This window comes from Convolutriloba macropyga, chromosome 1 (genome assembly GCF_964194025.1).
Source record: "Convolutriloba macropyga chromosome 1, txConMacr16.3, whole genome shotgun sequence".
Taxonomy (NCBI): Eukaryota; Metazoa; Xenacoelomorpha; order Acoela; family Convolutidae; genus Convolutriloba; species Convolutriloba macropyga.
Window position 1 is genome coordinate 34,939,926 of NC_134468.1, and position 19,587 is coordinate 34,959,512.

At 38.4% G+C, this 19,587-nt stretch overlaps 1 protein-coding gene across 2 annotated transcripts in view; it reads left to right on the forward strand.

Moving 5' to 3' along the window:
* The first annotated feature begins 1,407 nt into the window (after positions 1–1,407).
* Positions 1,408–19,587, forward strand: part of LOC142348408 (uncharacterized) — a 33,583-nt gene continuing 15,403 nt past the window's right edge. Inside the window, exons 1-2 of one of the 2 annotated variants that reach the window (XM_075399773.1) lie at positions 1,408–1,564; positions 1,603–1,835. In XM_075399773.1, the coding sequence (XP_075255888.1) occupies positions 1,761–1,835 (75 nt within the window). In that variant the 5' untranslated portion in view covers positions 1,408–1,564; positions 1,603–1,760. Of the gene's footprint in view, positions 1,836–19,587 lie in introns of both variants that reach the window. The other variant, XM_075399766.1, reaches the window with a different exon arrangement.

Genomic DNA, 19,587 nt, shown 5'->3' on the forward strand with positions numbered 1-19,587 from the left:
TATGCAACTTTTGCGCATATTATGAAGTCCATATACTAATGCACATAATCCTTTTAACTCACGATTGAAACAATAAAATTGGTTCTCAACTTTAATGCGAGCAGTCGTGTGAGTGGATCCTGCAGAGGCCAGCAGGACTTTTTCGTATTGTGTCCCCCCCCCCCCACACACACACACACACACATACATACATACATACACACACACACACACACACACACACACACACACACACACACATACATACACACACACACACACACACTTACACACACATACACACAACTATGAGAAAATGCGACAGTGATTTCTCAGTGGTATTGCCATGTTTTTCTTTTTTTTTTGGAGGGGGGGGGGGGGGGTGTTCAAAGCGGCCCAGAAGTATTTGCTGCCTATGAAAAAGTTATGCAAGCAAATTAGTCGGTTTTTCCAATTCATAAGATTCCAGTTTTAATTTTGAAACAAAATGATATTATACACAGACTTATCTTCTTAGTAAACGATATAATTTTGAATTCAAAAAGAAAACCAACAACACAATAAGAAAAATGTTCCGAACGTTGGCTTAATAGATAGCAACAAATGCATGCTGATTGAGTTTAATTTTGAGACTCAGTTATCGATGCAACCTTATGAAAGAATGATTGATACGTGTTTCTTTCTGCTAACTGCTTGCTAAGTTTTATTTTTTCCTGCTGTTTTATTTTTATTTTTAGGAAGAAAACAATCGGAAGAAAATTTTATAATGTGATTCTTTAAGAAAATTGATTGATGTTTATTATTTTGTTTCGATCTTTCAACCATTTTAACAAGAGCAAAAGGGGGTGCATTGCTAAACGTAGCAAATTTTGAACTTAAAGTGTCGTATCTTTGAACTCATAGAGAACAATTCCAAACTTTTTGCCTCCGAAGTTACCTTCAAACTACACTCCTGCAATAAATACATGGAGACACCAGTGAAAATTCAACCCAATAGCAAACGGATTCACGGAAGTTTAAAATTTTACAAAATTTTAAAGAACTAATTTTGCGATATACATGAAAAAGGCAAGCTAATTTTTTCGTTATCATACTGTGTGAAAATTTTTTTACAACTGTGGACAAATGCTTCCTTTGCTATTCGTTACCGGCTCTGTGGTGAGATAAAGCAGGGAACAATTGGGCGAATCTTTTGTGAAACCATAATTTAAACAGGTGAATCGTACCTTCCTGTCAGATTGGTTTATCTTGTACCCAAATTCATCTTCATATCATTGGAGACCCAAATTAAATCGGAAAACTTCATTTAATGGTCACCTGGCCATGAAAGTAAACAAATACAATACATTAAAGAGACCATTTTCGTGCGCTTTGCTCCTTATAGACCATCTTATGCTACTTGTTATTTGCTCTTTTATCAGTGGTTAGGCCACGTGCATCAAATATTGTTCATACTATTCTGCATTGAATAAAACGAGCGTTTTGCAGTATATGCTACGCAATTTGTTATAGATATAGTGCGCCTTTCATAAACATGGTAAACAAAATTCACTGGTCTAACTAAATTATGAAGCTTTTTTTCTCAGTAACCTAATCTTTGCTTGAGACATATTAATTTAACAGTTCAGCTCAATGTGTACCTTCGCAAACTCAATCTTCAATTTTTAGTCAAAGGACGGCTCTCGTAATTAGAAAACAAAAACTTTTTTGCATTGTTATCAATTTAGTTTTCTGATTTGCTTACTGTTAACGGCTGGCTTTGACTCAATTTTCTTGCTTATATGGAGGTAGACAATACTTTTATTACCCAGAGCCAAACTACCCTGGATGCGAAAACAACCAACAGAAGACAAAAGGTGAGTACAAAATGTTTTAAATAATGAATATAAATATGAAACAAGGCGGCTCGGTAATGTGCGATGGCACATAAGGTTCCAACCCCGCCCATCCACAATTTTGGCATAAATGTCTACCAAATGAGGAACAGATAGAAAAACCCAAAAATTATTTTTTGCGAATCCCAAAAAAGCCCAAGTCTTTTTCAAAAAATTCTGTATGAACCATAAGATAGCCTCCGAGCAAACAACTCAGTGGAGTAAAAATTGATGCATTAGATTGCTGTAATATGTCAATATTAAGAAAGCGAGTCAAGACGAACAGCAAAATCAAACAACAACAACAACAAACATTAATTACATCAAAAAATTTATGTCCCTCTTAAAAACTAAATTTAATAACAAAGTCAACATACCGTCAGATAAACCTAAAACTAAACAAAAATAACTTATAAATCTACAGAAAACATATGCGACCAGTCCATAAAAAGGTTTGGTAGAAATTATGCAAAAAAGAACAAAAACAGTAAAGTATAAAAATTAACTTATTTTTTTGAAACAGTTAACTTCAAAGTAATAAATACTATTAGGAATCAATTAATATTACCACAAATTTACGATTACCACTGCTTCTATAGAAGGGCATTAGGACCTGTCTTTATTCATTTTTTGAACCGGCTAAAAATAACAACAAAGAACAAACAAAATTTCAATTGAAACTTGCCAGAGAACGCTGTCAAAACCGTCAAGCCAAATTTTGGCACTCAAAATATATTTGATTGCGCCTTCTTCAAACATCTATAATTTAGTACGTGGCCATTCATTAGTAAGACTAGGTAACAAGTAGACAAAAAGCGAAGTGCTAAAGTACGTAATACTTTTAATTTTTTTTTCGAAACAAAATTACATTCAATGTCATGAAAGGCATTAGTTTAAAGAAATTTATTTACTTTTTTTTGTGAAAAATCGGTGCAAAGCCAGTAAGGTCATAACAAATTCTTTTAAAAAAAGATTTTGGGACACATATCCTTTTTATGCCCTTGACACCTATAATGTCATATTTGACCTGTAATTAACTAACGAGATTAGGTAACAAAAAGAAACATAAAAAGAACAAAATTGCGAAGTTAAAAAGCTTTTCTTAAATTTTGGAAAACGATTGTTTTCAAAGTCATGAAAGCCATCAGCTATCTACTAATATCAGAATATGCGTTCTTCTATTTTTTCATGAAAAGACAATGAAAGCTATCACTATACAGGAAATTTCAAACGACCGAAACGACAAAGTATAAATTACAAATAGAGACAAAATTAAAAAATTCAATTGATTTCCTCAAGAAAGAGGCGTCGAGGCCGTCAAAAAGATGATGTATATCTTTCAGGGTTCTAATATGTTCAATTTTGATTCTGAATGCTAATATGGTGACATGAGAACTGTCAATAATGTGATAATGTGACAAAATTAGAAAACTTGAAAAACTGGCAAATATCAAAACAAAAAAATCTGAAATCTTGTAGTATAAAAACCAGAAAACAATAACTTCAGGCTTAAAACTGCAACCGAGATTAAATGCTAAATCAATAGAAAGAAGAAGCAGTCTTTCTTTGCTGACACTAAGCTGGAAGTTGAACAAATTAAGAAAAAAATAGAGGAAAAGTTAATTAAGCCATTATTTATTGAAAAGTCAATTATTTTTAAAAAAAGAAACGACCATAAACTTTCAATTAAAAAACTAAAGGCATTAGCTTGGAGCTGCTTAACAAGCGAATTGGTTGGACCTATCACTCCTGAGCTTTGATTCGATACGTTCTGTTCTTTATTATTAAAAGAATATTTTTTTAAAAAAAAAAGACCGACTGATTACAACCCGATTTTTTTGGATTGTAACAGTCCAAGAATGGCCCAAAACTAGCCCTGCTAATACTTATTGTCCGTTAGGAACAATTGATTTTTCGAATGTTGTAGATATAGATAATTTCTTGGTTGAAAACTCAAAAAAAAATTCTGCATTTTTGATAATAAACGAGTAAAGCTAGCAGTAAACGAAAAAGTTTTAAATACAGAGCACTGTCAGCGGAAGTTGAGGTAGGAATAGCCTCATTCTAAGTCTACAAAGATTGTGTTAGTGTTTTTTGGGGCTGTAGTGCCGACAAATTTAATCAAAGTGGACTAAAGTAGCTTATTTCGTGCTGTTTTTAATGAAAAAGGCTAAATTTTGAAATGTTTATCCAGATTTTTTGACCAACAAAATTAAATCAAAACAATCAACAATACTTGTTCGTCTTCAAAAATAAAATCAACGACACTATTCTTAAAAATTATAACAAATTTTAGCGAAATTGACGAAAATGTAGGCAAAAATTCCGGAAAATGTGAATAAAAACAACGTGAATTCACTCTTCTTTTCTCAGAAGTTTAAACCTCGATAACTCCCTGTAGAAAACAAAAATTAAAAAAATCTTTTTAATTTCATATTCCACGCTGGACGAGCTTTCTAATGATACCAGTCTCAACTCTCTACGATGCATATATTGAGCGGCGAAAACTCACGGAACAAAAAAACCCATTAGAGTATGTTACGAAGTAAATAAGTAAGCGAGATATTATTAACCAATCAGATTCGAGTATTTTAAAAGCGTATAGAATAAGATTTAAATGCGTATAAAACGTTCTAATATACATAGAAAGTTCCGGAAAAGTTCATTTAACCTAATTTTAAGTAAATATAACCACTATATGTATCGATTAAGCTGGTTTTCGGCTTAATATTTTTAGGTTTTCTAGACTATTGCTGATCGAATACGAACTGATTTTGACGTCAATGACATCAGACGAAAAAACCTGTTAAATGAGCATCAAAAAATCTTGCCGTCTAAGTTTTCACTTGTTACATTGATCGTTTATATAACACGCTATACGTTGCTTTATGCTAATACGTTACTTGATATGACTTACTGTAAAACGTTGCTTTATACACGGAAATGAATTGAAATCCGAAAGAGTTGTTTCAAAACACCTTTTATATGGTACCGCTCCGGGTTTACGAACACCCATTTTTCCTTGCTTTTAGCCTAATTGTGATAAACCTATTGAATAGGTTGACGTGCTTTGCGTGAGTTTACCTTTTGCCGCTCACCGTGTAACTTTGCTGAAATAATTATTTTTACGGAACAAATTATATCACACCGAAATGATAGATTTGACCCCTGAACAAAATGGCGGCGTCCTGAAAACAATTATCACCGAGGGTACTGGAGAATGTCCCATGACTGGAGACACCGTATCGGTCCATTATGTTGGAACCCTTTCAGAGTCAGGCGAGAAGTTTGATTCTAGTAGAGATCGCGACCAGATATTCGAGTTTAAACTCGGAACCAGTCAACTAATCAAAGCTGATTATGCATTTGGCCAAAATTCCCTGCATTGAGACGGACTTTGGGGAACACGACCTATTGTTCTGCAAATACAAAGATGTTGGACGTGGCAAACTGAATGGTAAAGGCAGATGAAGTTTTTGGCGTCTTACGGCCTCTGCACAAAAAACTGTAAGACAAAACCAAAACAAATTTTACAAATTTTTTGCTGTAAATTTATAGTTTAAATAAAAAATTTAGACGGCAGGAAACCCAACCATTGAACTTTTGGACATCTCATGGGGTAATAAAATTTAACTGAATCTTGTAGAATGAAAACATTGGTAAGGGGCCCACAAAAAATAACTTTTGAGACGAAAAAACATCGATTTTGAAAATTTTTGGTAGATTTACCGAAAATTCGAAAAAATTGATACACTCGGTTCGTATATCAAAGAATAACCTCTGATATAGAGAAGATTGAGAGAAAATAAGGCTAAATTGTTCAATTTTGAAAATTTTTGGTCAATTTTAGTCAATTCCAAAAAACTTTTGAAAATCAATACCGAATATTGATAAACCGTATTTTCAAGCATAAAACCGCCCAGTTTACTGGATTACCGTTCCGTAATCAAGAATTTGCAAAAAATTGACCAAAATTTAGAAAAAGTTGGACAAATGCAGAAAATTTTGACAAATTTGTCAAAAAAATCAATTTTCCAGCAAGAAGGTTCGTAAATTGAGTGAAACTCAAAACACAGAATAAGTTGTGAAAATTTTCACAACCTCCGGCCTACAGAAAAAAGTTATCGAACTCCTATAATTCTTTTTCTCGTCGCTCTTTATGTACCGTTTCGTCCGCGTCCTCTTCGTTCTTTAACTTTACAATTCTCCGTTTTCCGTTTTTTCAATAACGTCGCTCTCCCAAAACTTCGCTTTTCGTTTTTTTCGCTACTTTTCCGGATTTCCGTGTAGTATGTCATATGTGATGAAGTATGTTGTTGTTTTGCTGTAGTATGTTGAGTATGCTAGTATGCTGGTTTGTTGTTTAGTTCTTATAGCTTTCTAGGGTGTGACTTAAGTTTATTCTCGAGTTACGGCTGGATTGTCCGTTGACTTTTCAACTTTACTAATTTACTAGCCCTTCTGTTGTAGTATATTGATTTTGCTGCTGTATGTTTGTGTGTACCTGTACGAATGCTAGTTGGTTTGGTCCTGTCGCCTTCTAGGGTGTGACTTAAGTTTATTCTCGAGTTACGGCTGGATTGTTTCTCGACTTTTCCAACTATCTTAGTCTACAAACACACTACTGTAGTTTATTCAATTTTGCTGTAGTTTGTTTAATAACGTTAGTATGCTGATTGTTTGTTACGGTTTGGGTTTTGCTAGGATGTGACTTAAGTTTATTCTGGAGTTACGGCTAGTAAGTTTCTCGACCTTTTCATCTTTTTAGTGTACTACTGCATTGCCGTAAATTAGTTTCTCGTTAAATTTGTCGTTATAAACCCATTATGAACTATGTTAGGTTGTCTTGCAGTAGTTTCTCTCCTTCTTCCTGGGGTGTGACTTAAGTTTGTTCTGGAGTTACGGCTAGGTTGTTTGGTTGAGTTTTTGCTGTGGTCTGCTAACATAGGTCTTCCCGACTTCATTTCCCGCCCGTTCTTTCGCACCGTCCCGTTTCGTTGTTGCGCGTTTTTCGCTCGCTTTCCCGCACGTCCCGTTTCCGTTCTGTCGCGCATTGCTCGCTCGACTTCTCGTCTGTCCCGTTTCCCTCGCGTCGCGCGTTACTCGCTCGATTTTCCGTCCGTAACGTCTCCGTTCCGTCGCGCGTTGCTCGCTCGACTTCCCGTGTGTCCTTTGTCTCCCTCCGCGTTGAGCGCATAGCGTTCAGCGCTCCACTTCTGTTTTTGTCGGGCACTGGGTGCTCGACGACATTTTCTGCTCTTTGGGCGGTTTGTTTTACAGACTGTCTACAGTGTGCTGTGTTTGGTGTCTTTTGCGCTGGGTTTTATTTACGTGGGTTTGATTTGTTTGTAGTGTGCTTATAAAAGATAACCGTGTGCAGTGGTAGGATTGCTGGTCTTTGGAAATAATAACATCATGATGTCTAATAGTCTTGATCGAAAAGTCAAAAAGTTGTACGCTGCCAGGTCAAAGCGTGAGGCTGAATTGCATGCTATACATGAAGATATCCTCCATTGTATAAATAGTCAAAGTAGGCGAGTGAAAGTTGAACGCCTAGTATCAAAGTGCAACGAAGCATTTATGACTGTTGTAGACAAAAATGAGGACCTGATTGCATTTGCTGGAAAAACGGAGGATCCAAGTGCACTTGTTCCTTCATTAGAGTCTTACTTGGAGGCAATGACAACTAAGAATGACAAGATACTCACTTCAGCACGAAACTACATCAACTCTGCTGATGATAAAGTGAGTGAGCTCCAGGAACCAAGGGCTTCCATTCATTCTAGACTTCCCTCAATTATGACATCGTCAAAAACATCTAGTCAGCGTAAACATGATTACGTAATTGCTAAGATGAAGCGTGAAGAAATTGAAAAACAGAATGAAGCAGCCATTCGCCTTGCTAAACAGAAAAAGCAAATGGAATTGGATGAACTGGAGGAAAACAACAGGAAACGGTTGGCAGAGGCAACTCTGCAAGAATTTGAATTGCTGGACGCCGTTTCTAAAGGTAGCCAATCTGAAACAACTGCAAGTGCTAGGAGCTCAATGAGAAGTGAAAAGGCTGTCCAAGATTGGATCAACACCTCACTTGCTTTAAGTTTTCACAATGAGGAGAAAACTAGTGAACCACAGGTTATGATTGACCCTCCAGAATGTCCTAGCCACAACAACGGTAAAACAGTGGAAGATCAGAACACTGAAATTTCAAGGCATTCTATTCCAAAAAATTGTCGAGGCAATTACATTTTAAGCAATGAGACCTTGCAGCAACTCGACCCCTATTATACTCCACCTGAAAATTTTTTGGCTGCTGCTAACACACAGGCGTTGTACCAGGCGCACCTAAGGGCGCAAATGAATCAAACAGGCCAGCAAGGCACGGCGCTCCCAAGCATAACTAACCAAGGAACCGTGGATAGTCAGCCGCCTTCTGTACACGCACCAGGGGCTTCTTCACCGCCCATTCAACAGCCCATTCCACAACAGACGTTCGCACCACAAGAAAATCAGAATATTACAACCGAGGGTTTTCCCAACGCACAACTTCAAATTTCGCAATCCAGGGGACCTGAAACATCAAGTCTGCCCGAGAATCATTTGGCCCAGCGTATATGCCCCCGACAACAAATTAATTTTGTCCCCCGAGCACCAAACGCCACTCTTCCTCCTTTTCCGACAACAAATCATCCAGCCCCCGCAATCAACGTTCCCCTGCACCCAAGCGCCCCACCAAGTCCAAACATTCAACAGCACAACTCCGAACCCGCTCATCTTAACGTCCTTCCGATTCCGAACCCAGTCTTTGCACCTAACTTCACTGCTCCCATCCCACAAGCCACTTTGGATAATCAGCCTCTCGTCAAAACATTCCAGAATAATAATAACCCAGTACACAAAGCTGTACGTTCCGTTGCTGCTCCTGTCCCAAATATGCCCAATATCCCTCTCGGCCAAAACTTTGTGCCAAATATGAGTCAATGGCGGTTTCCACAGCACAGACCGTCAATAGTCAACCAAGATGCAACCACCGTTAATAGTCTGCCTCCAAATGTACACACCCATATCGCACCCTCAAGCACTAATATTCCACAACGTATATATTCGAATTCACCACTTTTGATTGATATGCAATCACCATCTGGTGCACAGCAGGAAAACCCGATCGCGACCACTAATAATGTTGTACCTGGTGTAGCTACTCCGGTTTTTCACCCAACATACCCCTATGTTGGGCCCACTCCGTTGAGTTGGAGTGGTCCGCAGGTGTCTGCACCTGCCCCTCCGATACCAGACAATGCGTCATTGATTAGGGAACTGGCTGATGCGATAACAAGTAAGAAAAACGACCCTTTGCCCGAGTGGAAACTTGCAGAGTTTAATGGCGACCCATTAAAGTGGCATGAGTGGTATGGTCAATTCAAAAGCGCGATTGACTCGCAGTCGCTCACTGATGACGTTAAATTGACATACCTTAAAACACTCGTCACCGGTAAAGCAAAGGTTGCAATCGCCGAGTTTGCTTACTGTGGTTTAATGTACAAGGATGCACTAAGGACTTTAGAACGTAAATTTGGCCAGCCACAGGCAGTCGTAAGTGCACACTTGGATAAACTAAGCAATTTTCCGCCTCTCAAAATGCACAATAGTGATAACATCATTAACTATTCTGCAGCAATATCCAGCCTCGTTGGGGTTTTCAAGTCACTATCATATGATGCTGATTTGAAGAGCGCTTCCCTACTTAACCAAGCGGTACAGAAGTTACCACCAAACATGAAAGAGTCATGGTCACTCTTTACGGTTAAGAAGCACTGGGTTAAGCCTACCCTCCTTGATTTTAATGATTGGCTCAAAGAAAAGGCTGAGGCCCATGATCTTATGAAACAAAGCGCAACCAAGGCCAAACCTGGAGAGAACATCACTTCAGTAACAAAGACCAAAACAGCCTCAAAAGTGTTTGCATCAAACTCAAAACAAAGGGACACAAAGAAGCAAATTCCATCTTCTTCCACAAACACTTACTCTCGGTGCATTGTATGCAAAGGTAACCACCGGCTATGGGAGTGTCGAGTTTTCAAGGAAAAGACTCCAACCCAGAGAGCTAAGTTGGTGGCGGATAACAAACTTTGCTTTTCGTGCTTACGGGACAAGCACACATTCAGACAGTGCCCTCAACCAAGAAAGTACCGAGCAGAAGGATGCAATAGTTCGCATAACACACTATTGCATGGAGCAGATAGGGTTTTCCCAACAAAACAGTTGACAAATTCCAATACCATTCAACCTTTTGGCAACACAGGTCAAAGTAAAGCAACTTCTAGTCAACTCCAGCCTAATAAGACCACAACAATGTCATCTGTTACTGATGTTAAGGGGCTCCTTCAGGTGACTGAATTGCAGTTGGTCAATTCGTCCGGTTTAGATACCAAGGCTTTAGTTTTGTGTGATACCGCCTGCAGTAACTCTTGGGTGGCCGGTAGTCTCGCAGATAGACTCGGTTTGCACGGTAAAGCACTGAAGCTAACTGTCAAGGGTGTTAATACAGAAGAAGTAGTTGATACTAGGGTTGTTGAAGTTACTGTGAAACCAAGAGAACAACAAGATTTCGAACCATTCACCGTCAACCCTTTCGTTAAAGAGAGTCTGAACGTCGGCTCAGATATAATTAATGTACAGGCCCTGCAAGAGACTTACCCACACTTAGCAGTCCTTGATCCCGTAACATATTCCTATAAAGACATTGAGATGATACTCGGACAAGATGTCTATCATGCCATCCGCCCGTTAGAATACTTCTCTGCCGATGAGAAGCGTTCACCCGTTGCCGTACGCTTACCCATAGGTTGGGTCTTAAGCGGTCCGTTACCATCAAGTTCGTGTTTAACCTCAACGTGCTTTAAAGTGAATGTCGAACAGGACAATGAGTTAGCAAGTCAAGTAAAGTCATGGTACGACATTGAATCATTCGGAGCAAACAAGCAGGTCGACTCACGATCTGCAGCAGACGCAAGGGCTCACGAAATCCTTGAGAATACCACCGTACACAATGGCCTGAGATACGATGTCGGAATGCTGTGGGCAGCAGACAACACCAAGCTCCCAAATAATTACTTCTCCTCCCTTGTGCAACTAAAATCTCTCGAAAAACGATTGGCCAAGGATGAAGACCTTAGAGAGAAGTATACTAGTACCATCAAGGAAGACCTAAATAAGGGGTATGTAATTGAGGTTCCGGACGCTCACAAGGTTGAGAGCCGGTCCGATAAAGAGTGGTACCTACCCCACCATCCGGTTTTAAACCCGAACAAACCGGGGAAGGTGCGTAGGGTGCTCAATGGAGCAGCAAAATTTCATGGCGCCTCACTGAATAAATCTTTGCTCACTGGCCCTGATCTGCTCCAAAACCTTATTTATGTACTTCTTCGCTTCCGACAACATCCATATGCCGTCTCTGCCGACATCGAGGGAATGTTTCTACAGGTTGGTGTATTACCATCAGATCAACCATCACTTCGCTTTCTGTGGCGGGAGGACCCCACAACTAACGTTGTAGTGTATCAATATACGCGCCATATATTTGGGGCTAAAGACTCGCCCACATGCGCCAACTATGCATTACAACGCACTGCGAGAGACAATGCCAAATTGTACCCCGAAGCTGCAAAAGCCGTCCTTGAAAACTTCTATATGGACGATTACCTTGACTCAGTGGAGTCTCCTGAGAAAGCCATCAAAAAATCGAAGGAATTGGTACATCTTCTCCATCTCGGTGGGTTCAAGCTTACCAAATTCGTAAGCAATGTGCCAAATCTGGCTGATCGAATTGATGGCTCTCCTCAATCGACTGAGCCCAAGGTTATTGTTTCATGTCAGGAGGATTCATCGCATGTGCTTGGGTTAAAGTGGGATCACACTAATGACACTTTAGTTGTGAGTCGGGGTACAAGCTGCGCTATCACCAAGTCCCTCACGCAACGCTTGGTCCTAAGTCTTGTCTCGAAAGTCTTTGACCCCATTGGTCTTGTCGCACCGTTTACCGTCGGTGCGCGATTGCTATTAAAAGACATCTGGCGTGTCACAGGACAACAATGGGATGACGAGCTCCCACAGGACATGGTTCAAAGATTTTTGGTCTGGAGTGCGGACTTACCAAAGCTTGAAAACATCAAAATACCTCGAAGTTACTTTAGTGGACCTTTTGATAATACAGAGTTGCATATGTTCGGTGACAGTTCCCAGGATATTTTTAGTGCCGTCGCATTTCTTCGAGCCCGAGTAACAACTCCTACGGGCAAGATAAAAACAGAGCTTGCGTTTGTTTTGGGGAAAGCGCGTGTGGCGCCAATGAAAGTAATGACTGTCCCTAAACTGGAATTGCAAGCAGCTCTACTTGCCGCTCGACTGAAGAACGAAATTATTCAGGCACTTACTGTAACTGTTAACCAAGTATTCATGTGGACGGATAGCACGACCGTTCTTCAGTGGATAAACTCTAATGAAAAGCAACCAATCTTTGTTGCAAACCGCGTTTGTGAAATTTTGGAGTATACCAGCGTTGACCAATGGAACCACGTCGCAACTAAGGATAATCCAGCTGACGCTGGCACGCGTGGAATGTCCGCTGAGGTTTTGCAACTAAGCAGTTGGGTCAATGGTCCACATTTCTTATCTAACTCAAGTTTCCCTTTCGTACCGAACAAAGACGTCATTAATAACATCAAACTTGGCGTCAACCAAGCAGCCATCATAGAAGACACTGTCTCTCTCGCTACATCTGTTAAAAAACAGACAATTCCCGTTCCGTCGTTATTCCCATTTGATAAGTTTAGTTCTTATCAAAAGTACTTGCGCATTGCCGCATACGTTCTCCGTCTTTTGCCGAAACATGCCGGCTACCGTAACCCCGATGGTAGTATTACCGACCCTACTGAGCTTGACGAAGCCGAGCGTCATCTACAGTATTTGGTGCAAGGAGAGTCTTTTGAAGCCGAAAGAAAAGATCTTCTTGACAATAAACCCGTTAAACGGAGCAGCCGAATTGCTCCACATTCACCGTTTATTAGTCCAAATGGGCTAATCCGTTCCTCGGGCCGCATCAAGCGGTTAGTTGAAGTTGGGTTTAACGTAAAATACCCAATCATCTTAGACGCACGTCATCCGTTTGTAAAACTGTTTCTTGAACACACGCACGTAAAGCATTACCATCAGGGCGTTGACTACCTAAGATCGATTGTGCAGGAACACTACACAGTACTGAAGCTAAGATCATCCTTGCGTTCCATCAAAGCACACTGCCTAAGATGCCGAGAATTCCAAGCTGTAACTATGCAACCAATCATGTCTGACTTACCTAAGGAGAGACTTGCTTACCAGTCTCCTCCCTTCACGAACACTGGCGTTGACTACTTTGGGCCATTCTATGTTACTGTCCGCCGTACTACTGAGAAAAGGTGGGGCTTCCTCTTCACCTGTCTCACTACTCGCGCTGTCCATGTCGAGATAGTTACATCCATGGACACCAGTTCTTGTGTTATGGGAGTTGAGCGGTTTGTGTCACGTAGAGGTACACCTGCCATGATTTGGTCGGACAATGGCACCAACTTTATTGGAGCGGAGAAAGAACTCCGAGAAAGTATTGAAAAGTGGAACGTTGTCAACATTGCAGCTGAGCTCGCTCACAAAGGTATTAAGTGGAGGTTCAATCCACCCAGCGCACCACATCAAGGTGGTATCTGGGAGAGGTTGGTACGTAGCTTCAAACGCGTGTTGTATACAATTCTTGGCACGCGTCGCCTCACGGATGAGGTACTGCATACTACCTTTTGTCTCGTGGAGAATGCTCTCAATTCGCGTCCTTTAACACCCGTAAGCGCTGATCCGTGCGATTTGAACGCTTTAACGCCCAACCACTTTCTTTTAGGAGAACACTCTACCGGTATTCCGCCTGTTGTCGGCAATAATGAGTTCGACCATCGTAAACGTTACGCCCGTGCGCAGTCATACGCTAATGCGATCTGGTCCCGTTGGATCAAAGAGTACGTACCGACGCTGAACCGACGCTCTAAGTGGCAGACGCCTGCCGAGCAACACCTTAAGACCGGTGACTTGGTTTGGATAGTTGAAGAAGCCAACCCTAGGGGTTACTACCCAACCGCTCGGATTGTGGAACTCCGTTACGGCTCCGATAGCGTCGCGCGCTCTGCCGTCTTACGTACGTCGACCGGTTCGCTCGTCCGCCCGCTTGTAAAACTTGTACCAGTTTTCCCAACATCTTCTTCCGGGCCGGAGGATGTTACGAAGTAAATAAGTAAGCGAGATATTATTAACCAATCAGATTCGAGTATTTTAAAAGCGTATAGAATAAGATTTAAATGCGTATAAAACGTTCTAATATACATAGAAAGTTCCGAAAAAGTTCATTTAACCTAATTTTAAGTAAATATAACCACTATATGTATCGATTAAGCTGGTTTTCGGCTTAATATTTTTAGGTTTTCTAGACTATTGCCGATCGAATACGAACTGATTTTGACGTCAATGACATCAGACGAAAAAACCTGTTAAATGAGCATCAAAAAATCTTGCCGTCTAAGTTTTCACTTGTTACATTGATCGTTTATATAACACGCTATACGTTGCTTTATGCTAATACGTTACTTGATATGACTTACTGTAAAACGTTGCTTTATACACGGAAATGAATTGAAATCCGAAAGAGTTGTTTCAAAACACCTTTTATAGAGTATATAGTTCCTCCCCCCCTCAAGAGGGTCGGAACAATTAAATGTTTTCAAGGTTTAATCATTATGGAAGCCTTTATGTATAAGTTACGTAGCTGTGATGAAGTCACTGAAACACTCTGTCATTAATTGAGAACCGCCAAGTGGTTCGAGATATAAATTGGATTTGTGAAGTACAATTTAAGAATTGTCTAGCTAAATTTACCTGCAACGTTTACAGGTAACCAAAACCGCAGGTAATTGCCTTCAAAATTACCTGCAAAAAAGATACGTGCAATTTACCTAGAATAAATTTTCTAGAAATTACCTGCAAACACAAAACAAAAATTTTATATTAGGTATGTAGATTTTGACGTGAAAAAAGATTCAAAAACTCTGATTAAATTTTAGCTAAAATTTTTCACTGGAGAATTAGAATTTTAGCACTTTAGAACTGATTAAAAGTTAAGCGGTCACGTAATCTTGCTTATGAAAACTCTTGTTTGTTTTCAATCTGGCACTATAAAGAAAAAATCTGTCACTGTAGAATCTGGCACAGCAGTGATGTCATGTGGCCGTCTACAACTTGCACGTGCTTGTTTTTACGGTCACAACCACCACTATTGAGTTCCTCTTGTGAAGTTGGAAATATTAATATAACGATTTGAACGTTAAAGAAGCCGGAATGATACGTTTTGAGTTTTAACTCATGGTTATGCAGGGTTTGCATTTGGGAGTTGTTAGAAGGTTGAGAGAGATCAACCTAATGTAAATTGCGCAAAAGATAAGCTTGACATAGCTTGACAAGAAGCTCTACTTGTTCAACGTATACTCGGCTAGAGAAATGAAGCCTTGAGGAACAAGAAAGAACGTGAGAATGGGTTATAAGAGACGCCCAAGTTCGAGAGCTTAAGACCAGTTGGTGTAATTGGGTAGCACACTAGGCTTACAAGTAAGAGATGCTGGTTCGAACCCAATACTGGTCCATTTTCACAGTAGTTGCACCTGAATAGACCCCCTAACAGGAGTTTTGTCCAAAATGTGTGAATTGATGTAGAGCAAGCATGAGGGTTTTGTTAGGTTTGTCGTGCGGTCATGCCGAAACTTTCAAAAGTAGTGCCTACCAATGGCTTCAACTTAAGGACACTTTATAAAAAATTGTCATCCCAATTCTGTCATCCGAGCAAGCCGGCCTGATTTCACATGTAGGTTTTTCTCAGGAGGCTAAGAATACAAGAGACAATTCTTTTGAATTTTTCATTATCGTTCAGCATGCAATCTTGGACCTCTTGAGCACTGCGTCGTATGCAGTGTTGAGATAACAGTGAAAGAAGTAATAATTGCAGGGCAGGTTCTAGTCTAATTACTCATCCCGTTGAATTTATTTTGTTTGATTTAATTAAGCATCCTCTTCTTAGATTGATTTATTTGAGCTAAATCAGACTAAAGATTCGTCATCCAAGGATACAAGTTCAATTTAGGAATTGCTTAGTAGTGTCGAAATTTTTGTAATTCATTAAACTGATGAACAACAAGGCGGCTCAGCAATGTGCGACGGCACATAAGGTTCTGACCCCGCCCATCCACCCCGACCATTTTGGCATAATTGTCTACCAAATGAGGAACAGATAGAAAAACCCAAAAATTATTTTTTGCGAATCCCAAAAAAGCCCAAGTCTTTTTCAAAAAATAAACAAATAACTTATTTACTTTAATAGAAAAGTAACAAAAACCCAAAATAACAAATAACTTATTTACTTTAATAGCAAAGTCAACATACCGTCAGATGAACCTAAATCTAAAAAAAATAACTTATAAATAACCAGAAAAGATATGGACCAGTCCATAAAAAGGCTTGGTAACAATTAGACAAAAAAGAACAAAAACAGTAAACTTAAAAAATTCGCTTACTTTTTGTAAAACACTTGACTTCAAAGTAATTAAAACCGTTAGAAATCAAGTAAAATATCCCGAAGATTTACGATTACCAATGCTTCTATAGAAGCGCATTAGGGCCTGTCCTTAATCATTTCTTTAAGCGGCTAAAAAGAACAACAAAAAAACAACAAACAAAAAAGTCAATTGAAACTTGCCAGAAAACGCTGTCAAAACCGTCAAGGCATATTTCGGCCCTCAAAATATATTTGTTTGCGCCTTCTTCAAACAGCGATAATGTAGTATTTGGCTATTTATTAGTGAGACTAGGTAACAAGTAGACAAAAAGAGAAAAGGGGCAAAAGTATGTAATAAATTTGATTTTTTTTCGAAAGAAAACATCCAAAGTCATGAAAAACATAAATTACAAAATGAAATATTTAAATAGGGTTGCTTAGTCACCCAAAGGAATTACTTGAGACCTGCAATTATCCAGAACAATTCTTGCGTCTACAAAAAGAACGTGAAACATTACAAAAATCAAATTAATTTACTTTTTTTGTGAAAAACAGGTGTCGAAGTCAGTAATGTCATAACTCATTCTTTAAAAAACAGATTTTAGCACATCAATCCATTTTGACACCTTCACTTGACACCCATAATGTCATATTTGACTTGTAATTAACGAGATTAGGTACCAAAAACAAAAATAAAAAGAACAAACTTGCGAAGTTAAAAAATTTTTTATTTTTAATTTTTGAAAACGATTGTTTTCAAAGACATGAATTCTTCCATAAAAAGCCAGTTAAACCTATCACTATACAAGAAAATCCATACAACTGAAATGACAAAGTAAAAATTACATTTAAAGACAAAGTTGAAAAATTCAATTAATTTCTTGAAGAAAGAAGTGTCGAGGCCGTTAAAACCATAATCTATATCTTTAAGGATTTAAATAGGTTCAATTGTGTTTCGTTTTCAACGCTAATTATGTGATATGAGAACTCTCAGTAATGTGATAATGTGACTAGAAAACGTGAAAAACTGGCAAATTTCTAAAAACAAAAAAATCTGAAATCTATTAGTATCAAAGCCAGAAAACAATATCTTTGGGCATAAAAACGCAATCGAGACTAAATTTGAAATCAGTAGAATGAAGAAGCATTCTTTCTATGCTGACACTAAGCTGCAAATTGATCAAATTAAGAAAAAATGGAGGAAAAGTTCATTCAGCCATTATTTATTTAAAAATCAGTTATTTTTAAAAGTCGAAACGATCATAAAGTAAAAAACTAAAAGCATTAGCTTGGAGCTGCTTAGGAAACCAATTGAACCTATCACTCTTTGGCTTTCATTTGATATGTTCTTTTCTTTATAATTAAAAAGTCTTTTTTCAAAAAAAAGACCGACTGATTGCAATCCGAATTCTTTCGGGATTGTAACAGTCCAAGATTGGCCCAAAACTAGCCCTGCTAATGCTTATTTTCCGTTAGGAACTATTGATTTTTCAAATATCGTAGATATAGATTATTTGTTAGTTGAAAACTCAAAAAAAAATCTGCATTTTTGTTAATAAACCAGTACAGCTGATTTAAAAACGGCAAAGTTTTAATTACAGAGCACTCTCAGCGGAATTTGAAGTAGGAATAGCCCCTTTCTGAGTCTACAAAGATTGTATGGCTGTTTATTGGTGGTGTAGTACCGGCAAACTTTATCAAAGTGGACTAAAGTAGCTTATTTCGTGCAGTTTTTGATGAAAAAGGCTGAATTTTGAAATATTTATCCAGAGTTTTTGACAAAAAAAATTAAATCAGAGTAATCAAAGAGACTTGTTTGTCCTTAAAAGAAAAATCAACGACACTATTCTTAAAAATTTCAACAAATTTGAGCAAAATTGACGAAAAATTAGTCAAAAATTTCGGAATATGTGAATAAAACAACGTGAATTCACTCTACTTTTCACAGAAGTTTAAACCTCGATAACTACCTGTAGAAAACGAAAATAAAAAAAAAATCTTTTTAATTCTATATTCTACGCTGGAGGAGCTTTGAGTGAGGTCAGTGGTTTAGTTATTTGCGAAACGGCGGTACTAAATTTTGACATTTTGATATACTAGCTGAAGTAAAATTGGTGCCGTGTTATCACGCAGCGATAACTACGTTTTAAATTCAAAAAATACTGTACTACCAATAAAGAAAGCAAACCATGATAAAAAATCTTGCACTGCGCTTCTTATGCTCAAATTCAGCATCAACTGACTTCTCATCTACTGTTCGGTCAAAATTTCGTGAGCTGTAATCAACTTAGCTGTTTTTGAATGGGTTGTGTGCTCAATTGAGAAAAAAGGAGAGCAAAAGTTCTATCAAGCGTTTCATTCTTCTGCTAAGTGATTTACTAGAATAATGTTCTTTCGTAGTCGATAACCTGTTTTGTATTTGTCCCCTTAGATAAAAAATTGAGGCCCAAATGCAATTTTTGTTCATCCTCGGCGCTTCTATTGATTGACTGACACTCTGAGTCCGGATCGTGATGCGTTTCATTTCATATATTTTTTCTCAGGTAGGATCGAAGTGTCTATTTCCTATTGCAATTGCTATTTGTATTTTTTTAGTTTAAAGACAACTTGTCATTATTGTCACTCCATTTATTTTTGCTCCAGTTCATTAAAAGTTTTTGTCGAGATGGATTACAATGTTAAGATTGAGTTGATATAAATTTGTGTGATGTGCAGAGTCAAGAATTGATGTGCAGAGTCAAGAAACCATGTTATTTCCGTAGGTGTCGGAGGCTTAACTTGTAATCTCTTATCTTCTTACAATGGAGCGAACAATTTCCGAGAAAAAAACCTCGTTGTTTTTGCCAATTGAAATTAATTATTTTAATGTTTAAAATCAGCGGACCTTCCATTGTCTATTGTGGCAAGAGTCCTCACCTGATAGACTATAAGTTGAGTCACATTCGGAGTTGAAGGTTTCAAACTTATTTACAGTTGATTCATCAGGTATTTACACGTTCTTATCTGTTAGTTGTATTTGAATTTCTGCACAGACGTCCAAATTGGTTCAGATTTCTGCAGATGTTACACTTGATGCCGTATTTACAAAACAAGCAAGGCAAAGCTGAAAATTCTTGTGCA